The sequence below is a fragment of the Palaemon carinicauda genome, chromosome 1, assembly GCF_036898095.1.
Source record: "Palaemon carinicauda isolate YSFRI2023 chromosome 1, ASM3689809v2, whole genome shotgun sequence".
In the NCBI taxonomy this organism is placed as follows: domain Eukaryota; kingdom Metazoa; phylum Arthropoda; class Malacostraca; order Decapoda; family Palaemonidae; genus Palaemon; species Palaemon carinicauda.
The window spans coordinates 242,985,599-243,011,132 of record NC_090725.1 but is presented as its reverse complement, the minus strand read 5'-3'; the positions used below and the strand labels follow the sequence as shown (position 1 = coordinate 243,011,132).

General features: G+C 41.7%; 1 protein-coding gene across 1 annotated transcript in view; it reads right to left on the bottom strand.

The window, feature by feature from the left end:
- Positions 1 to 25,534, bottom strand: part of Oseg4 (intraflagellar transport protein Oseg4) — an 821,277-nt gene that overhangs the window by 143,843 nt on the left and 651,900 nt on the right. The window contains 2 exon segments of the mRNA XM_068388427.1: positions 5,626 to 5,769; positions 21,430 to 21,633. Coding sequence (XP_068244528.1) covers positions 5,626 to 5,769; positions 21,430 to 21,633 — 348 coding nt within the window.

Sequence of the window (25,534 nt, the reverse complement as noted above, 5' to 3'; positions counted from 1 at the left end):
AGAGAGGGGGACTACGATAAACGTATACTACCGTAGCTTATTCTAACTTACAATAAGTGAACTTTAACCTAACTTAGCTTATTTATTTTTTTTATTTTTATACTTTATATTTTTTTGTACATTTCCTTTTTTCTTTTTGATGATTAATTTTAATCACTTTCACTCTCTACACTTAAAATTGATTGAATTTTTTTCTCTCCACTCTTTGCCGTTTTCTTTGAACCACTTCCTTCCTCTTCATCACGAGTTCGCTTCGTAGTTTTTTAAAGAAGCTATCGATAGAAAGTTGCTTAGTACGGATTTTCAGAATCTTTCGAAAATGAGTTAGGCAAATATCATCGAACAGCGCAACTACATGACAAACCTGCAATTTTTTTGGATGGTATTTGTCGATGAAGTCGTCCACGTTTTGATATTTTTCTAACATCTCTTTTATTTGCGCCGAACCTAACACATGTTCTACCTCCCCGATCCCTTCCTCATCATCACTCATGTGCTCAGACATAGCAAGGAGTTCCTTGAGCTCCTCTGTAGTAAGTTCGTCGTGATGTTCGGCGACGAGTTCCGTGACGTCATCTGCGTCGACCTCCAGACCCATGGACTTGCCAAGGGAGACGATTTCCTCTACGTCTTCCGCTGCACCCACCACGGATCAGGTTCGGGGTCAAAACCCTCGAAACCTCGGGGAGAAACTGCATCAGGCCACAGCTTCTTCCAGGCAGAATTGAGGGTTTGTCGAGTTAATCCCACCCAAGCCTGATCTATGATCTTCAAGCAGTGCATGATGTTAAAGTGGCTTTTCCAAAATTCACGCAAAGTTAAGTTTGTGCTTTGCGTGACATTAAAGCACTGCTTGAATAGGTGCTTGGTATAGAGCTTTTTGAAGTTCGAGATGACTTGCTGGTCCATGGGCTGGAGGATAGAGGTGGTATTCGGTGGAAGATAAACACCTTTATGAACTTGAATTCTTCGAAGATATCATCTTCAAGTCCGGGGGGGGGAGCGGGTGCATTGTCAAGGCATAGCAGGCACTTTAAAGGCAATTTCTGCTCATGAAGATACTTCTTCACAGAAGGACCGAAAACTTGGTTAACCCATTGGACAAAGAACGGCCTAGTGACCCAGGCCTTCGAGTTGGATTGCCAGAAAACATGAAGCTGGTCCTTATCCACATTGTGTGCCTTAGAGGCCCTAGGGTTCTCCAAATGGTAAACCAGTAAGGGCTTGACTTTAAAGTCCCCGCTAGCATTGGCACATAGGGCAAGAGTCAACCGATCCTTCATTGGCTTATGCCCAGGCAATTTCTTCTCTTCGGCGGTGATGTACGTTCGACTGGGCATCTTCTTCCAAAACAGCCCGGTTTCATCACAATTGAACACCTGCTGCTCTACGTAGCCTTCTTCCTGCACGGTCCTTTCAAAGCTCTTCAAAATGTCAGCTGCAGCCTTTGTGTCCGCACTAGCAGCCTCTCCGTGGCGTACAACTGAATGAATCCCGGACCGTTTCTTAAATTTTTCAAACCAGCCACGAGATGCCTTGAAATCGTGAGGAAGGTTCGGTTGAACTCTCCCCAGCATCACCCCCAGAGCTCGCCTCCTTCAAGTCAGTGAAGATGGGGTGCGCCTTCTCGCAGATGATAGTTTCGGTGATGGTGTCACCAACAATCTCTCTGTCCTTGATCCAGATTAGCAGAACTCGTTCCATCTCTTCTATGACAGGGTTACGACGTTTTGAAATGATGGTGATCCCCTTAGAAGGTTTCACTGCTTTAATGGCTTCTTTCTGTTTCAAGATTGTCGAGATCGTCGACATATTTTCGGCCATATTCTTTTGCAAGTTCACTCACGCAGACGCCACGCTCATGCTTTTCAATAATTTCTTGCTTTACTTCTAAAGAAAGCATTTCCTTCTTCCTTTTCTCACCACTACCACTACCACTTGCAAAACTAAGCCTTTTAGGACCCATGCTTTACGTAAAAAACCGTAAAAGGATGTACAGTACGTAAAAAAATCACGACCAAAATACAGTTAATAGCAGAACGCACAGCACACAACCACACGAAGCCGACGAGAACAGAGGAATGACCCAAGCCATGCTAATTGAGGGTCCCTCCGAGGTCGAAGTGCTGCCTTCTATCGGCCGAAATAAAAAATACATCCGGCGCTATGAGTACCATCTACGCATACGGGTATTGTTTACTTCGGGTGTCGAAAAAAAATTTGGGTGTAGAGTAGGAACGCGTGTCGAAAAATTCGGATACAACCGGTACGACGAAAATTGCTTACTTCGTGTGTCGAAATAAAATTCGGGTGTAGAGTCGAAAAATTGCTCGAATTTTACTTCGGATGCTGGAAAATTCGGATGTAGATACGTTCGTGTGTAGAGGTTCCACTGTACAGGTAATATGACTAAAAACTAAGCATTTCTGAGCAATTTGGATACATGATGCACTGGCGCTGACCACATGCCAGCCACAGGCAATACAAAGCATGCACATCGATCAAAAAATATGGTGGAATCATGAAATTCTCCAACATACAGGTAAAGGGTACTCAGCTTAGTCGATGAGGAAGAAGCTGAAGCATCTATGATCGTAAAATCACTCAAAAAGCTACAAAAACACGCAGAAAAAGCTCAAAGCAACCGTAAGATGCCGTCTGCAAAAAGGAATGGTTTTACAGGAAACGTGTTAGTTGTAGCACATTGGGATCGGGAGTTGTAATGGCTTTCTCGCCCACATATCCTACCTATCCCATTTCCTTCGAGACAAGGTTAACTCTATTCGGAGAAGGATAGCCATGGTTTTCTTTTTATAAACACGTCCCTGTTATATATATGATATCTCTCGAAATATTAGCTCCGGAGGTTAGAACTCCGTGATACCCCTATGGTAAAATTCTCTGATATATCACTCGCAAGTAGAAAGCTGCATTTGAGGCACTTCCATCAGGACGACATGGCCCGAGCCCAAAAATAAAGATTATACTTGTGGTAGGATTTATAATAAAATTGTAGCAACATTAAGCTGGCCTTGAAATTACTGTTCACCCATTACATGGAGTATATGATAAAAACGCTTTTTTAAAAGGAAATTTTGGGGTTCGCCCTTTACATAGGGTCGTCCTTTACATGGTATAATATATGGTACTTTGCTCCACAGGTTAATAAATTCTTTGAAAGGTATCAATTCACAGTGCAAGCATATCAAAGGTCAGGTGAAAGTTTAGAAGTATTGGTGACTAGACTTGAAGAATTTAGCTACTACATGTGATTTTCTGGAATTAGAAAATATAATTTATCGAGTAATTTCAAATATACATCACAGGAGCTAAGAAAACAATAACTTCATGACAAAGATTTAACAAAAGAGAAGATACTAATTATAGGCAGAGTTTTAGAAACATTACATAGGTAAAGTAACACAATAGGTTATTCTATAAGTAATAGAATGCCACATTCTCAAATACTCAGGAAGGATCAAATTTTAAGGATTATGTGAATCAAAGAAGACTGCCTAACCCTAAAGTTTAAAATATCAGAATCATACCTAAATAGAAACAAAATGAAAAAAATACAAAAGATACAGGTATGATAAAAATTATCATCTCGCAGATGAAGCAAGGAAATGCCTTGATACAGAAGAGACATACTATTATTGTAGAAAGACGGGTCACTTTTCAAATGTTTAAAGATTTCCTAAACAATGCACAAATAGAATAAATGCTGTGGTAGATACTGGTATATGCCAAGAAACAAATACAGGAAATGCTTATGATCCCTAGAACAAACCAAAAACTGATTTTGCATTTCATTTCAATTCTGTTAACAAAATTGCAAAATAACAAATGGTAGAAATAAAATAAATGGTAACCCAAATGAAATGCAAATTGGCACAGCAGCTGATGTATCAATTATGTCTGAGGAAATAGTAAGGACCATTCCTAATTTGTTTATAGAAAGTACAAATAGTCGTAAAAAGTTATAATAGTTATGATATTCAGGTAATAGTGCATCACAAGTAGAAGTACAGTATAAGGAACAGAAGTGAGACAAAATTACATCAATTGTAGTTAAAGGTAAGGGACAGACCTTACTTCGTCTAGGTTGGTTACAACATCTTAAATTAGATTGGTAAAGTATCAAAAGTTCAAGGCACAAAGTTAAACACAAGAATGAGATTTCTGTGGAAAATATTTTACCAGAGAACAAGGAAGTGTTAAAAAAGAAAGTAGGTACAATAAAAGATACAAAGGCTTGTTTAGTTCTGAAACCAAATGGTACTTCTAGATTTTTTACCCCAAGACCAGTGCCATATGCAGTGTAGTTGAAATGGAAATCTGGAGATTAAAATGATGGTTCATAGGAGAAAGTTACATATTCAGACCATGGGCTACACCACTAGTTCCTATTGTAAAGGGAAATGATAAGGTTAAGTTATGTGGAGATTACAATTTAACATTAAATCCACAGCATCAGGTAGCTCAACATCCATTAACAAATCCTAAAGACATGTTCATGAGTATGTCAAGATGTACTGTAATGTATTTTCAAAATTGGATATTAAGACAAACATTTCAACAGCTTCCTATGGATGAAAATTCACTAGAATTATGTGCAGTACATAATTCTTTTTTATTGAGCAGAGACTACCTTATGGAGTAGCTAGCAGTCCAGCATTCTGGCAACAAACTATGTTTGAAAATTTTTAAGTTGTGTCAAGTGTATTCATATTGATAGATGATATTTTATTCTTTGGCAAAAATAATAAAAAGAACTTATAGAGAGATTATGGCACTTCAGAAGAATTTAAAGGAACAATAATAAAGTAAATAAGGACAAGTGTATTTTAGAAGGTAATTTAATGGAATACCTAGGATTTGTCCTTAATGGAAAGGGTATTCATAAGACTAAGGAGAAAATTAAAGCAATACAGTCAACAAAAGTACCAGGAAAAGTTAAGGAATTACAATCATTTTTAGGTTTAGTAAAATTTTATGGGAATTTTGTTCAGAGTTTGTCCACAAAAGGCTCATCAATTAAATAATTGGATAAGAATGCAGAGTGGAATTGGACAAAAGATTGTCAGCGATCTTTTGAAAGAATCAGAGAGGAATTAACATCCTCATATAGTCTTGAGAAGTCTTGTGAGAGTTGAATCTCAAATAAGAATACCGTATTATGGATTATATTTTTATTCATTATTTTTCTTAAGTTACTTATCAATAACTATTCTTAAATGACTGCCACTACCTACCACTCTTGCAAATTGTGGATCAACAAAATGAGTGTTGGATGAGACTAATATAAATAAACAGCGTTTTTATAACAAAATACATATCTAACATTCATTTGAGCCTGTCCTCTCCCCCTCATCTAGTAAGGATAAAGTAAGGTTGACCATATAAAGAATGGCGGCCACAGCTAACAGTGCACATTAACGATAGTTATCAAGATATAGGAAGGTTAGTCATACAAATCCACTACTATTCCTGTACTTCGTAAGTTTGTCAACCAAAGCTGTTTTCAAAGATTTTAGCATGAATGTTAGATAAATTTTAAATAATAATTTTTTTTTTTTAATATTATTCCTTATCAACAAAGATAAAAAGAAAAATAATAATTACCATTTGTGTCTGTCAGCATAATAATGCCCTATGTTATTAAGGGCTTCTTCCATTTTAACATCATCTCCAGATGACCCCAGTTTTAGAAGCTGCACAACTCTGAACCAGTCACCAAGTTTGCGTCGAAGAGCTATAGCAAGATCCCTGAGAAAAAAAAAACCTTAAGTTCAATAAATACTGTACAAATCTCTCTTACATATGCTACAGCTTAATTATGTGTAGTTAGCAATTATCAATAAGGAAAAGAGACTTGCTTGCATGTTAAAAATTCTTTGGAGCCTCTCTTGAAGTTAGCTATATTTCTTTCTGATTTTTACATATTCATTACCTTTAATCCCAATACATGATGCACAAATATTTACCACCACTGAAAAATAAATGTAATGGATGAGCCCTACGAAAATCTACAAGTGACACTCAGTGGTCTCATTAAACTATATATAAATAATCATATTAGTTGGCCCTCCCTTATTCACAAGCAATAATACTGCAAATAGAAAAAAAAAATAACCAGAGTCTAGAGGAGGGAATTCCAAAAAATGATGTATCTATATACATGTACATACAAGTTGCTAGTTTAAAGGTTTAAAGGCTGCTCATGAATGGCAGAGGCAAGGGACAGTGGCATTGCCCTAACGAACAGGACAATGCCCTACTGACCATATATACATATGATCAGTGCCCAAGTCCCATCTCCACCCAAGCTAGGACCAAGGAGGGCCAGGCAATGGCTGCTGATGACTCGGCAGATAGACCTATCCGCTCCCTCAAATCCCCCATCCTTAGCTCACAAGGATGGTGAGGTTGCAGCGACCAAAGAAACTAACAAGTTTGAGTGGGACTCAAACCCCAGTCTGGCATTCACCAGTCACGGACATTACCACATCGGCTACAACAACCCTAATTACCAAAATAATTATTATAATTTAAGGAATTGTCTGATTATAAGTCAATACAATTGGTAGTTTAAATAATAAATAAAATAAGATAGCAGTTGAAATAAAGTCATAATGGAGCAGCTGACTTAACTCCACTTTTAATACAGCAATTTATAATAATAAAAAAAAAAAGCTCAAAAGAGCAGGACCAAGTTTTATTAATATTCCCAAGTTCGGTACAAAGAAAGTTTAACTGATGAGCGCTGATAAATATCCTGACCTCATAATCCTTTTCCAAGTATCAGCTATAAACCAATTACTCTAGTTATGTCAGTAAACATTCAAAAGTATTTCATGTCTTATCTTGTAAAAGCAATTACATTGATCCCCATATCAATTTGATTTCCATTAAAGTTAAAGCACCATAGTTTTTCTGATGTAATATTTCTACCTAATTTAGCAGGGCTTTGCGAGGCAGTCAAAGTATTGAGGTATTCAATGTCATGAGGATGTATGTGGCAAACCATACATGATTTTTAGGCATTATTTAGCAATAACAAAATATGATTGAGAAGATTTTTATTTTTATTCATAAGACATGAATAATATTAAGGGTATGAATATTCATAATTTATTTCAACCAAGATATGTGTTTCACGGGGGTAACACATTACTTGTTTTGTGGTTACGCTTAACATTATAAAGGTTTGCATAATGACTGGAATATCCTTCATTAGCGAGTTTTCACACTTTTGATAAATAAAGAATGGAGAAGTTGACTGACAACACAGCATACCTTAAAGGTTCAGCCCCATTTCCTGCCAAGACAGGCAGGGGGCATGCCTGTTTCGGCAGCAGGAAAGAGTAACACCAACATCAGCATTTAACTATCCCTCCCCTCTTCCCATCGCCACCTTTACTGAATGAACCAGGAGGAGGTGCTCAAAAAGGTTGTGCATGTACAGGGTCTTTCAGGGAAGAGGTTGCGGGTGATGCCAATAGGGGTCTAGAAATAAGCTGGGCTCTTTGTTATGCCTAATCTCGCAGACTTGCGCACTATTCCCTTGCAATGGCTGAGATCCTTGAAGGAGACAGGCTGCTGGATCAGGGAGTCCTGCAAAGTAGTTTTCCACTTATTTAATATTGCCAGCATGTGACTCCTTGGAAGGAGAGACATTGCACCCCACAGTGACAAAGCTACTTCTGGGCTAAATTGTTAAGAAAAATGGGAAACCAAAGCATCCCTTCTCTTTCAAACCCAGTTAGCCAAATTGATTGATGACTAGTATGCCAGGAAAGTCACTGCTTTTCCACCAGATAGCACGAGACTCTTGTACTTCTCCAAAAACTCTGGGGTTAATAACCTCATTGTCTTTACATAGTACATTACTTCCCCCAGGAAATAGTTTGGAGGTAGGCCAAGTCTAACAATTCCATGGCCACTGACTTGGAGACTGAAAAGGACATGCTTTCCACCTTGAGTCTCTCCAAGGAGAGTGCACACACTGATGGATAACTTTCTGATGCAGCATGCTCTGGCGTATAGAACTCTTGAGAGGGAAAGGACAAGATCTTGCTTGACTGACTGGACTCGAGAGAATTCTAAGATGCACAGATCTTATCATCAACGTGATCTAAGGCTAAATAAACTAGATCGGACTAAGGCCGCTCAAAGGATGGCCTTGAACCTTGAGCAACATTGAACTGCCAATAAATAATGCTTTGTTCACCTACCCCATTCCATTGCATTCATGGATGAGTGCAAGGACTTTCACCAAGAAATACACTGACTCGGGGTTCTCTACTTCTGAAGGCATCAGTCCTAGGTCTAGTGTCTAAGCTGTGGCCAAACTCTCAGCAATTTCATGCCTAGGCAGGTTAAAGAGTGTGGCAAGATGCTCTGGAGATTCACCTTCCTTCGGCTAATTCAACCACTCTGTCCCAAGGACAGAACCTGAAATGTAATTGGGAGCTGATGATGGCTTGGGAAGGCCAATGACAGCAGGAGAAAAATCGGCAGGAGTAGTACATACTTCTTCCTTCATGGATCAAGGCCCATACGCCCCAAACTCTCAGCTTTCAATGAATGCAAGTGCACCATGATAGCCATCTTTTCAACCAGCACGAATTAATTTCCGTTAGATGTAGGTAGAGAAGTAGGAGTCCAAGGTACAGGTAGGATGGGTGAGAGAGGGCTCTGAAGCTTCTCCATCAACTGGGGAACAGAAAAGGTAGGAGGGCGAGGATACCCCGAACTGCGGCCCTAAACCAGTCCTGTAACAAAGTCTTTGCCTTACCAGTTAAGTGAGCTAAAACTGGGGAGTAAAACATACCTATTTCTTATTGAGTGAAGTAGCAAATATGGTCATGTTTGGTGTACTCCTCCAACTCTAAATTCCCCAATATATTGAAGGATGAAAAAACCATTTGATTGGATGTATTCGTAATTCATTTTTTCTTGGAATTCACTTGGGTAGAGGATATTTCCCTTGAATTTGTCCAAGATAAAAGTATTTCTGGTCCTGCTGTCTAAAAACATTGCTACATACTTGCTCATTATTAGAGCTATCCAAGTCTGAAAGGTCTAAAACAAGAGTTGATCTCCTTTTCAAGCATTTCTCTAACCGAAGAAGAAAATTCATAGATGCCCCCTCACTCTCCCTATGAAACATCCATGAAAAGAGAGATGTCTGAAACTCTTGATTCCTAGAGCTCTCCCTTGGTTAAAAGATGAGTATCCTCCCACCATGCAACTAGTTGATGTTGGTTTTGCATCTATAATGTGTTCAATATATTAGAATACAAATAGTGTCCAGATTGAAGGTCCTATACCAATGTCAATTGAGGTGAAATTTGATATCCTTCATCTACAAAAGACTAAAAAATACGAGCTTCTTTAAAGCCAGTCCTTAGAAACCTCTCTACATCTGAATTAACATATTCCATTCTCCTGAATTTCTCCAAGAGGAAAATACTGAATTGTCCTTCCACAATCAAGCCTAAAAAGGAACTGGTCCCATTTTATTTCTAAAAAAAATTATTCTTTGAGTTGGACTTTTTTACAAGGGCCAAGATCTCCACCATTTTAGTAACCTGTACAACCATTACAACCATACTAACTGACCTAAATCCCTTCCGAAAAATTTCATAAAATGGTAAGTTTTCAGAAACCCTGACCCCAGATATCCGATCCATTTGAGACGAGAGCCATCATCCTGATGAATACACAAGGAGCCAAACAGAAACCCAAACAGACTGATAATAGGAATCTTCAAATTAGTTATAAACTGAAGGAGTTTCTTAACATCCTGAAAAATAGATATGAGTAAGCTTGCATATATCCACATTATTGAAAATTCCAAACTCCTTTCCTCACTGGTGCCTGGACTGAAGGGTTTCCATCACATCCATGCTGGACCTCCTGCTAGAGCAAAAAATTGAATGGTAGGAAGAAAAGTAAAGTTTAGGGCTCACAAGAAATAGACCTCAGAATGTCACTGCATAAGGAAAAGGGGAGAAAATTAATCCCCAATTCGAGTGGGTCCCGGCAAGGGACTGCGCATAGATGCACAGAGTATGCTAGAAAATGATCTATTGCCTAACTATACACCATAGTTTTCTGTCTAGGGTATGTACTATACCACAGATGTACTGGCTACTGTATGCAGCCATACAACAGACACTGCCGGCAAGGTTAGTGCAAGAGGACGGTCCATTGTCGTAATATGAAAATAGGTGGAGCCGGCGGTCCGCCGGAACATCAGAGGCACGCCGGTCACCGGTGGACTGCCTGTTAAGGGTAACCCATTCCAGCCATCAATTTATGTGGCAAAGAAAGGAAGACAACCTCAAGCATTGTCGGAGGGCCGCCGACATGCCGGGGACCGCTGGCGGCCGGCAGGAAACCGGCTGAAGGTACACCTACCCTGTCATCGTTCCATGTGACTGGGAGGAGACCTAGGCTACACTGTCGGCTGTTGCCGGCAGAGTCGTGCGACAGTGGGCTGGCACTCGATTGAAGAGAGAGAGAAAGCAGCGAAGGAAGGAGAGGGGAGGACGGCAGCTCACTACCCTAACATCGCCTTCCTCGAGAAGGAGGGTTCAAATGGAAGGAAGAGCATAATATGATCAGGCTTCCATCCAGCCACAGCTCAGCCGTCGGTCGGCTAGGGCTGCAGGCGGCGATCCAAGGGAGGACCGAAGAATGCTCTAAGACAGTAGGGAGGTCTCCCGCCGGCAGAAGGACCTGCCGCCATGCTATCCCATAGCAGAATCATACAAGGGAAGCTGAACGGTTTGGCCCAGCAGGCAAAAGGACCGGGCCGACCCCACAACCCATCGGTACTCGGTGAGTTGTAGGACGGTGGACAGGGGTGTGATGGCTAGGCCACCACCAAAGGACAGAGGGGGGAGGGGAAAGGGTCTTGTGAATGGATGAAGGGGTTGGTGTAAACCTTCCCCATCACCCTAATAGGGGACTCTGTTTCAGTACCGGCACCGCCCCAGGTATAAGGAGAGTTCATTCTCCAGCCTAGGGTGGGTTAGTACAGTAAGGGAACAGTATTGAGGCCGTCCCAAACTATAAAGAAACAGAATCCTTAGGCCTGCCTAATCAGGCTAGGGAAAGCATATCTCCCAGCCTAGGGTAGGCAAGCGCAGGACAAGTCGCTAGGCCACAGGGAGGAAGGATCTCTTAACCCTTCCAGGTGTGGTCTAGGGTGGGGGGCAGAGCCCCCCCCCCCCTTTTGCCATCCAGCGAGGACCAAATGGAGAGATCATTCACCTAATGGGGTAGCTGGGGGCAAACAACAGGTACTCTGAGGTTCTGACCCTAACTCAAAGCTCATGTACTATGGCTCTGGGGAGGGAAAGAAAATCCTAGCCTAACCTTACCAGAATCACAATTCAAGTAAAGGAGGGCTAGGATGTAGCCTAGGCTACCTCAGAGGGGGAAGAGATTACCTTACATGTAAAGGTAACCGGGGAGGTGCGAAAGTATACAAAAGCCCCAAGCTGTTAGGTTAGGGGCAGGGGAATCGACTACCTAAATCATCAAAACCCCTTGTATACTCTCTAGAAGGAGGAAAACTCATGTGCAATCACTGAATCTTATATGTATAATTACTTAATATCTTCATTCAATAAAATAACACCAGGAACACATATCATATCATGCATGAAAGTAAACTAAAGCACCTAGGCTAGCATCCCTTGGCGACTAGGCTAGCATCTCTAGCGTCATAAATTTGGCTACCTACACTCGCCGAAATTAAAGAATACTATCGGCATAATATAACTAATTCCTAGCAATGAAGACTAAACAACTAATACTAATAATTAGTTAAGAAACTGGGACAGTCGTTCTGGCTAACTAAATAAAGCATGCGATGCGAACAACAGCGTCAGAGACGCCTCCGGTTAGGCAATAGCTCCGCCACAAAACACAGTATTTTTGGAGAGAAAAGCGTTACTTTACGGCCAGAGCTAATTTATACAGTATAAGAATTAAATACTCAACTTTCCAGAGACAGAAGAAGCTGAAGATTGCGACATGGCTGAGGTAAATAGCGAAACAACTGGGAAAAACACCTGGTCAAACACACTACTACAAAAGGAATGGAGTTCGCGGGCGGTGATGACGTCAGCCAAGATGGCGGCGCTTATGACGTCATCCGAGTACCCATAACAGTAACGGAGGAGGAGAACTTTGTAACGGCTCCTCCCATATCTTGCCACCTACTTCCCCTTCGAAGCGTAAACGCTATGTGGGGTGCAGATAGCTATGTGGCGTGTCAAGAATACGTCCCCTGTTATTATGCGATATCCTAAAGGGAAACCTTAAGGGTACTCGTGACAGAAGTTAGAATTCTGGAAACCTTTAGTTTAATTCTCTGGGAATATCCACTGTAGTCATATATACCCTAAGGAAGCTACTAAAGGAACCTTCCATCAGGACGACATGGCCTGAGCCCAAAAATATGTATATATATATGTCTGTGTGTGTATATACATACATACATACATATATATATATATATATATATATATATATATATATATATATATATATATATATATATATATATATATATATATATATGGATAAATATCAACACAACATCGTGTTCAAATAGAAATAAATTTCTACCTCGTACTTGGGATCGAACGCTAGCCCCTTCTAATGAAAGGCCAGGTCGAAACCAACCATGCCACGAGAGCCCATAAAAGGAAATCCGAACCTGACGCTAATGTGCTCTCGTGGCATGGTTGGTTTCGACCTGGCCTTTCATTAGAAGGGGCTAGCGTTCGATCCCAAGTACGAGGTAGAAATATATATATATATATATATATATATATATATATATATATATATATATATATATATAAGGGATTTTGACGAAGGAAAAATCTATTTCTGGGCGAGAGACCTGTGCCGCCCAGTGAAATGCTCCTAAAGCACCATTTCAAAGGAATATAACTGCTAATATTACCAGAGAAAAAATGTATAGGAATGCTAGGTTGAACTAGCTCGCTCACCTAATGGTGTCGGTATAAACTGGGGCGAAATACCAGAGGTCTCGTACCATTTAGACTTCTCCTCTTCGAAATCCCTCAATAGTGAGGTGCAGTTCAACCTCCCCTGCCTCGCAGACCAGTACTACTAACTCTACCCACGCTTGCCCATCACTCCTTACAGCACCCTTAAGTTTGGGGTCTGATCAGGGGGGGAGCAACTAGGGTGGGTTCACTGGGCGGCACAGGTCTCTCGCCCAGAAATAGATTTTTCCTTCGTCAAAATCCCTTTTCTGGGCTCAATCCCTGTGCCGCCCAGTGAAATAGTACCAGAGAAAACGAACCCAAACTTCATTAACTATAAGGGAACGAATTAAAATCAACATAACAAACAGTGGTTTAATTAAAAGTTAACGTAGAAGACGGTCGTCTTTAATAACATCAGCATGATAAGGTATAATATCCCAGGAAGGGAAGACAAATGAACATTAAACTTGAAACAAAACATTTAAGGTCAAACACTGGAACAAACTATATAAACTTGGGTACTAAAGAAATACAGTTCGTATGGTAAAAGTAAATTGATCAATAATAATAAAATAAGCAATGTTACGAAATGGGAACACCCATGGGTGTGATATAACAAACCGAACTCAGGTAGGAACTGTAAGTGAGGCAGGTAAGAGGAAGAAGGTGGAAGACATCGGATTCAGGAATTAGTTAGAAGGAATTTGTCCGGGGGATACCACGCTCCCTGCGGCTACGGCAGTGAGTTGAAGGGCCTCTAAATGTTTAAGATAGTGCCGCTTGAACACTGAGGGGGATTTCCATCCGGTATATTTAGAGAGATCTGTAAAGTTCATATGATGGAAAAAATTTATTGAGGTCGCTACCGCCCGAATGTCGTGGACGTGAGGAAAAGACTCTGGATTGGCCTGTTTAATGAAATACAAGATCTGTTGTCTGATCCCTTTCAAAGTTATAGTCCCTCCCCGCTCCCTGATGAACAAGGGTCCCGAGGTCTTATAGGAAGTCCTTGATAGAAAGGACTTTAGAGTGGTAACCGGGCATAGGGAAGGATCCTGAGGGAGAGGGATAATTTTCTAGGAGGACCATATATTCTGAGGGTCCTCAATTTTGGCCAAGAAGACCTTGTCTGGGGAGAGGAGGACCTCTCCTGACGGAAGGAACACTATGTGGCCTGGGTCCCTTGATAAGGCAGCTAATTCCGAAATCCTGGCGCCAGATGCTAAACTCACGAGAAAGAGAGTTTTTCTGAGTAGAGGGATATACTCACATGAATCGTTGACGGTTTCTGACGCTAGTTTAAGAACATCATTGAGAAACCAGGAAATCGAGCTAGGACGAGAAGATGGTCTCAGTCTGGCACAGGCTCTTGGGATTGAAGCTAGCAATGAATCTGTTAGATCTATATTAAAGCCGATTAGAAAAATCTTCTTCAAGGCAGACTTGATGGTAGTAATAGTGTTAGCTGCTAAGCCCGACTCAAACAAGGTTCTAAAAAAGGTTACCGTTAGGTTTAGTGTCATAAAGTCAGTATTAGAATCCTTCAAAAACTTTGCTAGTTTTTTGACCGCTGAGTCATATTGACGAAGAGTGGAGTCTCTCTTGTCAGATTCTAAGAATAAAGTATTCTGGGGGTCTATGTTAGCCCCTTTGTGTGCCGCAAACTTCATGAAGTCCATAAAGTTAGGGTGTTCTGAATGTTTGAGGAAGCGAACACAGTGCACGTTTGTACTATCTGGGTCAAAGTCGGGTTGGGAATCTGGTGAGGGTGGAGATTCAGCTCCAGTAAAAGAGGAAACCAATTGCTCTTGGGCCAATTGGGGGCCACCAGGGCTACTTGACCTTTGAAGGTTCGAAGTTTGTCCAGCACTTTCATCAGTAGGTTCACCGGTGGGAAAAGGTAAATCCTTTCCCAGGTGTTCCAGTCGAGAGACATGGCATCCGTGGCGTAAGCCCGAGGGTCCAGGTTGGGGGCCACATAACATTTCAGCTTGTGGTTGGATTCCGTCGCGAAGAGGTCTACCTGGAGATCCGGCACTTGGGAGAGGCTCCATTGAAAGGATTTGCGATCTAGTGACCATTCTGACTCCAACGGTACCGTCCTGGAGAGTGCGTCTGCCACAACGTTCCGAACTCCAGCCAGATGTTCGGCGGATAGGTGCCATTGGTTTGAGGCCGCCAGGGAGAAGATTGCCACCATCACGTGATTGATGGGACTTGACTTGGAGCCTCCTCTGTTTAGACAACGGACTATGACTTCGTTGTCGAGGACTATCCTCAGATGTTGTTTCTTGGCCGGGGAAAGACGTTTCAAGGTTAGTAAGACAGCCATGGCCTCCAGGACGTTTATGTGAAATTGTTGGAACATTGTGGACCAAAGGCCCTGAACTTTCCTGTGTTGGGAGTAGCCTCCCCAACCTGATAGGGAGGCATCCGTGTGGATGACTATCCTTGGAGGGGGGTACTGCAACGGAACCGACTTTGATAGGCTCTTGGCGGTTGTCCATGGGAGAAGCCTCTTCCGAAGAATGGGAGGAAGGCGTGTCTTCTTGTCTCGATGTTTGTTGTTCGCTCTGGAGCGCCGAACTCGGTTGATGTCTTTCAGTTTCGCTTTCAGAAGGAGGTCTGTCACTGAAGCGAATTGTAGGGACCCTAGAATCTTCTCCTGGTTCCTTCTGGAAGTTATCTTTTCCCCCAGAAAGCGTTTGGTATTTTTCGCAATCTCTATCCTCTTGGACCTGGGGAGACATAGAGTGTGAGAACGTAGGTCCCACCGTAATCTCAGCCACTGAAATCTGGTCTCTGGTGTCAGACGAGACTTTCCGAAGTTTATTTGGAATCCCAGAAACTGAAGATACTGGATCACCTTGTTTGTTGCCTTGAGACAATCCTCGACGTTGTCTGACCAGATTAGCCAATCGTCCAGGTATGCGACGACTTGGATTCCGTGGGATCGGAGTTCCTGAATGACCGATTCCGCCAGTTTCGTGAAGATTCTGGGCGCGATGTTGAGCCCGAAAGGCATCACTTTGAACGTGTAAGCCTTGTCGTCCAGTCTGAATCCTAGGAATGGGCGGAAGTGTCTCGCTATTGGAACGTGATAGTAAGCATCGGTAAGATCGATGGAGGTGGTGACGGCCCCACGGGGAAGCAAGGCTCGCACCTGCGAGACGGTAAGCATGTGAAACCTGTCGCATTGAATGGACAAGTTTAGTCGGGACAGATCGAGGATGACCCTCCGGCTGTCGGAGTCTTTCTTCGGAACGCTGAATAAGCGACCTTGAAACTTCAGATATTTCGTTTCCTTGATCGCATTCTTGCGAAGAAGATCTTGGGTAAACAGAAGTAGGTCCGGTGTCGAGGGTTGATGGAATTTGTTCGGTGGAGGAGGCCCTTCTATCCAACTCCACCCCAGGCCCTTGGAGATTATGCTGAAGGCCCAAGGACTGAACCTCCAGCGACTCCGGAACACATAAAGTCTCCCTCCTACCTGAAGATCTTCAGTAGTTGGAGGTTTTACCGCCTCGGCCACCACGTGACCCTTTTCCACGGGAGAAATATTTCCCTTTGCCTCTGTTATGAAAAGAACCTCTCGAACCGGGGCCCTTGCCTCGTTGGTATCCTTGGGAGGAAACCCGGGACTCATAGACCGGGTTATAAACAGGAGAGGTAAACGAGTTCGAAGCCACTTGGCTTTCAGGGACGAGGACATACTTCTCTTGGGGCTGAGACTTGGAGGTAGAGGGCTGGATGCCCTGAGAGACCGGGACCGACTGGACTACTTGAAGAGGTTGGCGGAATTGAGTAGAGCTATAAGGGCGTAGCCTCTTTCTGCCCCGGGAGTGAATGCTCGATTGTTCGAACTTCCGTTTGAGAGTGAGACCCCAACGGACTTTGAGGCTCTGGTTCACTCTGGTAGCTTCGCTCAATACCGAGTTGACCATGTCCTCCGGGAATAGGTCCGGACCCCAAGCAGAGGCTTTAATGAGCTTATTTGGCTCATGGCGGATAGTAGCTTCAGATAAGACATGCCTACGGCAACGTCTTTTGGCCACCAAGAAGTCATAGCAATCTGCTAACAAAGATTGCAGGGTGGCTTTAGTCATAACCTTAAAGGAGTGTTCCTCGTCATAGGTAAGAGAAAACATCTCCGCCATAGTCGAGACGTTGAGGCTCCGGCTAAACCTAGACCGGGACTCGAACTCGAGTCGGATTAAGGTTTCAGGTAGTCTTGGGAGGCGTTCACTGAATTGCGTCGATGCACATGCAGCGGATAGCTTACCAGAAGTGAATGTCGATTGAATGTTAAGCCAACATTCATTATCTGATGGGAGCAGCAGAGATGTAGGATCTGTCTCCCGGAGTTGTGGCAAAGGTTTATCTTCGGCCACTGCCTGAAGGGCTAATTCAACCATTTTGGTGACGCAAGGAGTGGGGGTCTGTTCGTCCACAAGAAACATGGTGTAAGTACTCTTGTGGGGGGTCAGCATGGTGTTTGTACAACCCCACTCTTTTAAGGTTCTAACCCAAACAGACTGAGCCTGTTCCTTCGGAAAGATAACGGTCTCTTTAGGGACCTTATCTAGCCGGACAAGAGCCTCTTCCGTAAGCTGGGCGAAGCCGGGGAAAGGAAATTGAAGGCCGGGAGGGAAGAACTCAAAATCTTCAATGGGCCGGGTCCCAAAACCCTCGATGGTCAACATTCCGTCCGTGAAAGGACAGTGGAGCGCCATTTTCCACGGGTTGTTCTTCGTGAAAGGTGGAAGTTTTGAGGCGTCCGGGATGAGGAACTGCTGTTGTTGAGGCAGTCCTCCTTCCAGGGTATCTAGTCTCCTGGTGACGGCAGAAAGCATAGAGCTAATCTGCTCTGTAACGACCCTCGTCATCATATTGGTGAGGGCCACCGGGTCAAAGTTGGTCGTGGTAATTAAGGGGGATGACTGCACTCCCCGGTCCTGAGACATAGGGGCAGTGCTAGTCGAGCCACTAGGAGCTCCGGGGAGGGGAGCCTTCTTGGGCTTCGATGATCTAGGTAGTGTCGGATTCTTACGAGTCCTCACTAAAGGTCTCTTCTGAGATTTGACCTTGGGAGGAACCGAGTGCGATCTCGGAGAGGATTCGCGGTTCCTTTCAAAACCTAGAAAGGAAGAATTATTAGAAGTTGAAGAAAAAGAGGGGCTAAGAAGAGAGGTCTTAGCGCCAGACCCACCTGCCTCACTTACCACCTTACCTGTTTCTGATTCGTCTAAAACCATGGGCTCTACGTCTAAGTTCAGAGCCGCAACATTGTCTTCAATGGGGTCCGGGTTGTCAGCGATGTCTGTATCCTGAACGAGATTGAGTTCTACGGTTTCCGCAATGTCGGCAATTATAGGGGCCGCCACTTCCCTAGGCACTGCTGCCGAAGATTTTGCGTTCGGGTAGATAAGATTACAATAATCTTCTGAGAGGACGTAGGGCTTCTTGGCCTTTACGTTACGGGCGAAGCCGCCTACCCACAATTTCAAAGTGGCTCTTGCTGAAGTTTTAGCCGCCTGGGAACTCTGAAAGGACGGGGATAAGGTTAGCAAACCCGAGGGACAAAATGATGAATGAACCCGAAGATTCATAACAGAAGGCAAAGGAATGTAAATACAAAAATGACTGAAAGAGGCTCACCGAATCTGAAGCGAGGGTGGAGATAAGGTCATAACAGATAAGGCAGTTGTCAGGGTGCCATACAACAATATCGTCCATCTGGATCCCACAGTCAGCATGGGACCGACAGACCGCATGTCCGCAAGGCTGTTGAAGGACGGCCGCGCAGGCTGTCATCCGGCAACGGACCACCTGTAAAAGGAATAGTCCATGAGCATCTACTAGTTTCTCTATAAGGGGTCCCGGAGAGTCCGGGACCTGCCAGTTAATAAAATAAATGTATAGCCTTAGACTAAACATGCAGAGAACTGAGACTATTCCAAGAGCAATCCGGCAGAGCCGGGGATGAAAAAGGATGCAAAAAACAGTGATGAATAATTATAATCATAACTAGTTCCGGGGCCCCCGGGGCCGGGGAACAGGGTTGGTAAAGTAAACTTAAAGTAAACTTAAAGTAAACTTAAAGTAACTTAAAGTAAACTTAAAGTAACTTAAAGTAAACTTAAAGTAACTTAAAGTAAACTTAAAGTAACTTAAAGTAAACTTAAAGTAACTTAAGATACATCCTTAAAATACATAAATAGAGAACTCCAATTATGATCTAAAACTAATGTCTGTAATGAATAGGGCTCCCGGAGGGAGGATATTAATCAAAACTGTGTCAGTGTCAACAGATCTTGTAGTTAAGAGCCCGGAGGCTCCGATGTCTGATGACGGGAGGGTACAACGGGAGAGCGCGGGGGGAGCCAATGGAACCCCCACTACCCTACCGGAGGTACCGGGACGAAGGTAATGATTCATGTAGAATATAATATAATGATATGGGATATTAATAAGTTCTATGCGGACGATAATAGCAGGAGGTACCGTAGGTGGGGACACTCCTAATATAAGTGCTCATTCTTACAACCATAGCTAAAGGCAAGGTTACACCAAGGTGCAGTTATACCGACTAATCACGTGTGATAGTCCCTGGTGGTCCCGGCCCTCCCCCTCCCCCGACCGATGGCCAATCGGGGCGACGGGAGGGAGGGAGACGAAACCGCCCGGTATGAATGAATGAGACTAAGTCACACCCCGTGGGTACACTCAGTCCTCAATATGTCGGAACGTTGAGGGAAGACTGAGGAACAAGCATACTTGACCCGTATGTCATAACCAACAACCATCGAGTGAGAGGAAGGGTGTACACTGGAGGAGGGGGGGGATGGAATAGCCTCCCCAACCTGTGGGGGGGGGGGGGGTATGGTACCGGGGAATCACCAGTGCGTAGTGGTAGACAGGGCTACCAACTGGAGATCCCCTCAACATGACATGAAAATCCCAAAAATATGATCATAACGGAGTAAAGCAATAAATATATTATCAATGCACAAATACATAAAAATAATTAATGAATTAAAAGCGAAATCACGTAAGTAAGGTTAGGCATGCAGAAATAATATGGCGAGAGAGGGACTCGGGCGAGTGGCAAGGGAGGAAGCATGACGCCATAAGCAGATGGAAAGCAGGGGTACCAACCTAGTTACTGAAGCGGTAGATCGAACAGTAAAAACAACAAAATACGCGAGAGTCCCACTCGAACCAAATGTAAAACTAGGTGGAGCGTAATAAAACTAAAAGGTTTAATAATAATCAGTGAGATGGTCGTCTTTAACGCTCCTAGAACTAGCGAAACAATCTCAATGGTGACGCTATCCACCAACATGCACGAATGCAGGCATACCAACATAACCTACTCCTGATGAAACGCTAACACTGATATCATAGGATAACATAAAATAAATGCTATATGAAAGCATAAAGTCGGTGTACTATATAAATATAAGGAAAAAACTCCTAAAAGTTCGAACGAATATGAATGACGGACGAACTAACGAGAAAAAGGGCAGAGACGAAAGTAAGAACGGGGACGCCGCTCATATATAAACACTTCTCAATTAATGAAAACAAAGGTTACACTGCCCAATCTCGCTAAAACTCATGGATAAAGTACTTAACTTCGATGGGGGTATCTTGGGAATCGGCCATCGAGAGAAAGTTGATGATAAATCCAATGGTAAACACGAGAAAAAACACGTTGGACTTATACGTATTAGGTGCTAGAAAGGAGTGATGGGCAAGCGTGGGTAGAGTTAGTAGTACTGGTCTGCGAGGCAGGGGAGGTTGAACTGCACCTCACTATTGAGGGATTTCGAAGAGGAGAAGTCTAAATGGTACGAGACCTCTGATATTTCGCCCCAGTCTATACCGACACCATTAGGTGAGCGAGCTAGTTCAACCTAGCATTCCTATACATTTTTTCTCTGGTAATATTAGCAGTTATATTCCTTTGAAATGGTGCTTTAGGAGCATTTCACTGGGCAGCACAGGGATTGAGCACAGAAATATATATATAAATATAAGAACGTTAAGTGAAAAGACAAAAATTAATGGCAGTCCAAAATAGGCGATGAGGAAGAGCGGTAACAACTGGTCTCCATCTGAGCTAAATGCAAAATGAGCTCAATTACAGGTGTGTGAGTGGGAGTAGCAGCTAGCTACCTCCCCCCCCCCAACTAATGGGATGGGTAGTTAACCCTCGCTAAATTTTAATGGCTCGTCCTTTCAGCTTAGACCAAAGTAATACGCCTAATAAATAACGTAAGTTTGCATTCCAGTTACGGAACAACTCTTTTTTTTTTTTTTTCATACACTACCTTACAAATCTGCAAAACATAATCTGTATACTTAAATACAAAATTCTTACCTTCTATCCACTTCCAGATATAACTTTTCAGCCTCATCAAAGTCTTTAAAGTATGCTGATACCTCTGCTTTTCTTAGAGTCTCATTCTGTATATTTGATATCCTTTTAACCAGCTGAATACCTGGATAATCCTTACACCTTACAAAAGCTGCTTCTGCATTCTTGAGGTCCTGTTTTTCCAAGGCAGCTTCAGCCAATAAGCGCCTAGAGTAAATAGAAATGGACACTGCAATGAATTCTTGAAAGGCAAACCTACATATCATAAGAAATCCATTACTAACCACTCCTCATAAAACATACAGATTAGGATTCAAAGCTGTAAGAAACAAGATTGGCACTGTGAAAGATCTAGCTCTCGAGAAAGCAGCATTTATTTCTTGAAAATATCCAGCTCTTCACAGAGGAATTGGTACTTTAAAACAATGTAATAAGATTTTATAGGAACAAAATTCAGAAGTCTAAAATTAAAAGCTTATGTGGCTGATTTTGTAAATGGGTTGCAACATGTAATATTTTTATGGTCATGATTAATCCTCAAAAATAAAAACAATGTTAATACCAGTAATCAAATTTCCATTTTCCATACTCATGTGATGTCCATATTGATTCTTCTCTAAATACTCAACTTGATTAACATTTACCCATAAAATTAAAAATTATAGAAAAAAATTCCCCATTTTCTTTCCCCTCAATGAACACGTTTCAAAAGATACATGCCTCTAGTATAGTAATGAAACAATCTAGCAGTTAATGGTAAATAGCATGCTAAGATTTGCACATACAGTATTTCCATCACAGTTCCTTAGTCAAGCTGTATACCCCTTCTAGATGGTGATAAATGTTTATTGCATTTTAAATTAGCTTACAAGCTTGATTGGTTAGAATTTCTGGCTTAGGGAAAGCACTGAGCTTTACTGTTGTGAGGCATACAGCACACAGTCTATTGTTCAATTCTCATAACAGCTGAGAAAAGTAAATCTTATTCAAGGGGAATTACAGAGAGATAATTATTTTAGTTTCTTATTTCTATATTCATCTGATGTTCTTATACATGCTCTCCCTCCTCCCCATTGACTTATGGTATCATGAGAATAGGGTTAATTTCAACTTTAAAACTGTAGAAAAAGACAAAGAGACGCTATTGTGTCAGTTCTTGGCTCCTTTCCACTTATTGTTAAATGCTTCATTCCTTTACTAACAGCATGTGTTTATGGAAGGCAAAGAAAATGTGAAGATGGAACTGATGCAAAGAAAGTAGCATCGCTTACATATGCAACAAACTTCTTTTCTAGGCCAAACTACAGTATATTTCATGTGTATATACTATAGTATGAAAATTAATGAGCCCAGAACACTACCCTGTCGAACACCAGATATTTCCTTTTTATAGTCACTTTGGTGCCCATCAACTACTACTCCACATTCTATTACTTAAATATTTAATAATTATGTTAAAAAAAGATCCACCTATTCCCATCTCTTAACAAGTAGACTAGCTTTTTCAGTATTTTTGGAAAAAAAGTAAGATTTTTTACAATTTGAACTTCAATCTGATCATGTTTTCCCAGGGAAAAGCGAGGCTTACATATTCCGCACAAGATTCTCAAAATTGAAGAATTTACCCTGCAAAGAGAAATCGGATCATCGTAATAAAAAATTATTTTTATTCACAACAACGCAGAGATTACTCACATATACAGAGAAGACATCTAAAAAGTACTAAAATTGGTCCCCACTATTTTTGTTAGTGAACCTCATGCTCTCCATTATAATTTGGGCTTTGGTTTTGAGAAAATCCTTTTCTCTTTTACTTACTTTTAAAAAGATTTCAAGACGAAAGGTCTCTCAATTCTTCACTGCTTCCTCATTGCAGAAATAAGTTGGTTGTAAGACAAAAAAAATAGGTTTTCTTTCGTCTGAATAGAGTGGTTAAGTTTTATTAAGACAAGACAGAATATATTTTTGGGACTAGGATTGCAAGAAGTTTTCTCTCCAAGAATGCTATGTCTTTTCTTAAGGGTCTACTGATAAAAGCTCACAGAGAATTGGAGTCAGGTCACATGAAGGACTTACAGGTTTAGGTTCATGATATTAGAAGTGCAGCTATACCTCCCTTAATTTCTGTTGAGGTCTTATTTCAAAAGGAGTTTGGCAGCAGTTCAGTAGAATACCCAGTCAGTTTTTGCCAAGGATTATTAAAAAGAAGCCTGATTTTCGTACATAAATTACTGCAGATTGCGTGCGGTGGTAGCGGCAGGTTTGTTTAATTAAACTTTATAAATGTTTAAAATAAATGTATAAAATTTCTTAATGAGAAATTACAAGGTGTTAGGTACTATGCTAAATACAATATATGGTTCTAGAGTTAAGTAAAGGGTGTATTTGGGAGGGATTCTTATTTATCAGATTCCCTTATACAGTATTGATATTGTATTTTAGATTCTCATGGGATGTCATAGTCATCCCTCCATTATCGCGGGAGTTAGATAGCACAGATACCTGCGATGTGCAAAAAACCTCGTAATATTGATGCCCTTGGGTGAGTCAACTCATAACACCCCAAAACAAATGCTCACTGCCTACGTATAGTCAACAAATAGTCTACATTGTTTTCCCATGGTTTCTATTGCGATATTAAAGTACAGTATATATACATCTACACTGATAAGACAAGTCATAAAGAATAAGTTTTCGCATTGCCATCCTATGTATAAGTAGGTAGTGGGTTGGCCAAGGTACCAGCCACCTCTTGAGATACTACTGCTAGAGTCATTGGGTTCTTTGACAGTCCAGACAGTACTACATTGGATCTCTCTCCCTCATTACGGCTCATTTTATCTTTTTTGACACACACAGAATAGTCTGGCCTATTCTTTACATATCCTCTGTCCTCATACATTTAACAACACTGAAATTACCAAATAATTCTTCTCTCAGGAGGTTAACTACTGCACTGTAATTGTTCACTGGCTACTTTCCTCTTGGTAAGGGTAAAAGAGACTCTTAGCTAAGGTAAGCAGCTCTTCTAGGAGGACACTCCAAATTCAAACCATTGTTCTCTAGTCTTGTGTAATGCCATAGCCTCTGTACCATGGTCTTCCACTGTCTTGGGTTAGAGATCTCTTGCTTTAGGGTACACTCGGGCTCACTATTCTATCTTGTTTTTCTTCCTCTTGTTATTTTGAAGTTTTTATAGTTTATATATGAAAGATTTATTTTAATGTTATTATTTTTCTTAAACTTCTCTTGTCGTTTATTTCCTTTCCTCACTGGGCTATTTTCCTCGTTGGAGCCCTTGGGCTTATAGCATCCTGCTCTTCCGAATAGGGTTGTAGCTTAGCAAGTAATAATAACAACAACAATGAAACACTTGTTTCTAACTAACAAAAATCACTAATACTATAGTGCATATCATGTACTTTAAAATATGTACAGTACAGTACAGCTTTATCAGGTATGGTGAGATGAAATATCGCTTGTAAGTGATCGCAGTTTTTGTAAGGTTGCCTCATAACCCTACCAGCTCGTCACCTAATACCTAGCACATAACTATGCACATGACTACGAACAGTACTGCATTTTGTATACTGTACTGTAAATAAACTGTTATTAGTGCTTTTTTAAATGAACCTACAGTGTGAATATCCAAAGACAACAGTATTAAAAAAGAAAGAAAAAAAAAATCACGTGAAATACAACTTCCCATTGTTCAAAGTTCTATGTAGTGAAACCTCGTGATGTATGATGCAATTCTTAAGGCGTAGTAGTAGCTTTCAGTATTGAACATGAGGTGTACACACGTGTACTCCTACTATGTACAAGTTACTGTACATAATACTGTTAAGCCTTCCATAACAGATACATGACTTAACCCTGGACAGGTATGATGGGTCGTAAGCAACCCCTACAGCATGTTCAAAACCTGTTTTTTCCCCATAAATCATCAGCTGTCTCGAATATGGAAGTGATCGACCTGCAATGGGTGACTAGTCTACATGCCATTGTCTGCTTTAGGACTGATTTTCGTCTAACTTCCCTCCTTCCCCGTTTTTTTACCCACCCCCAGGGGTCGACCTCGACCCTGAAATACCTAAATAGGGGTAAG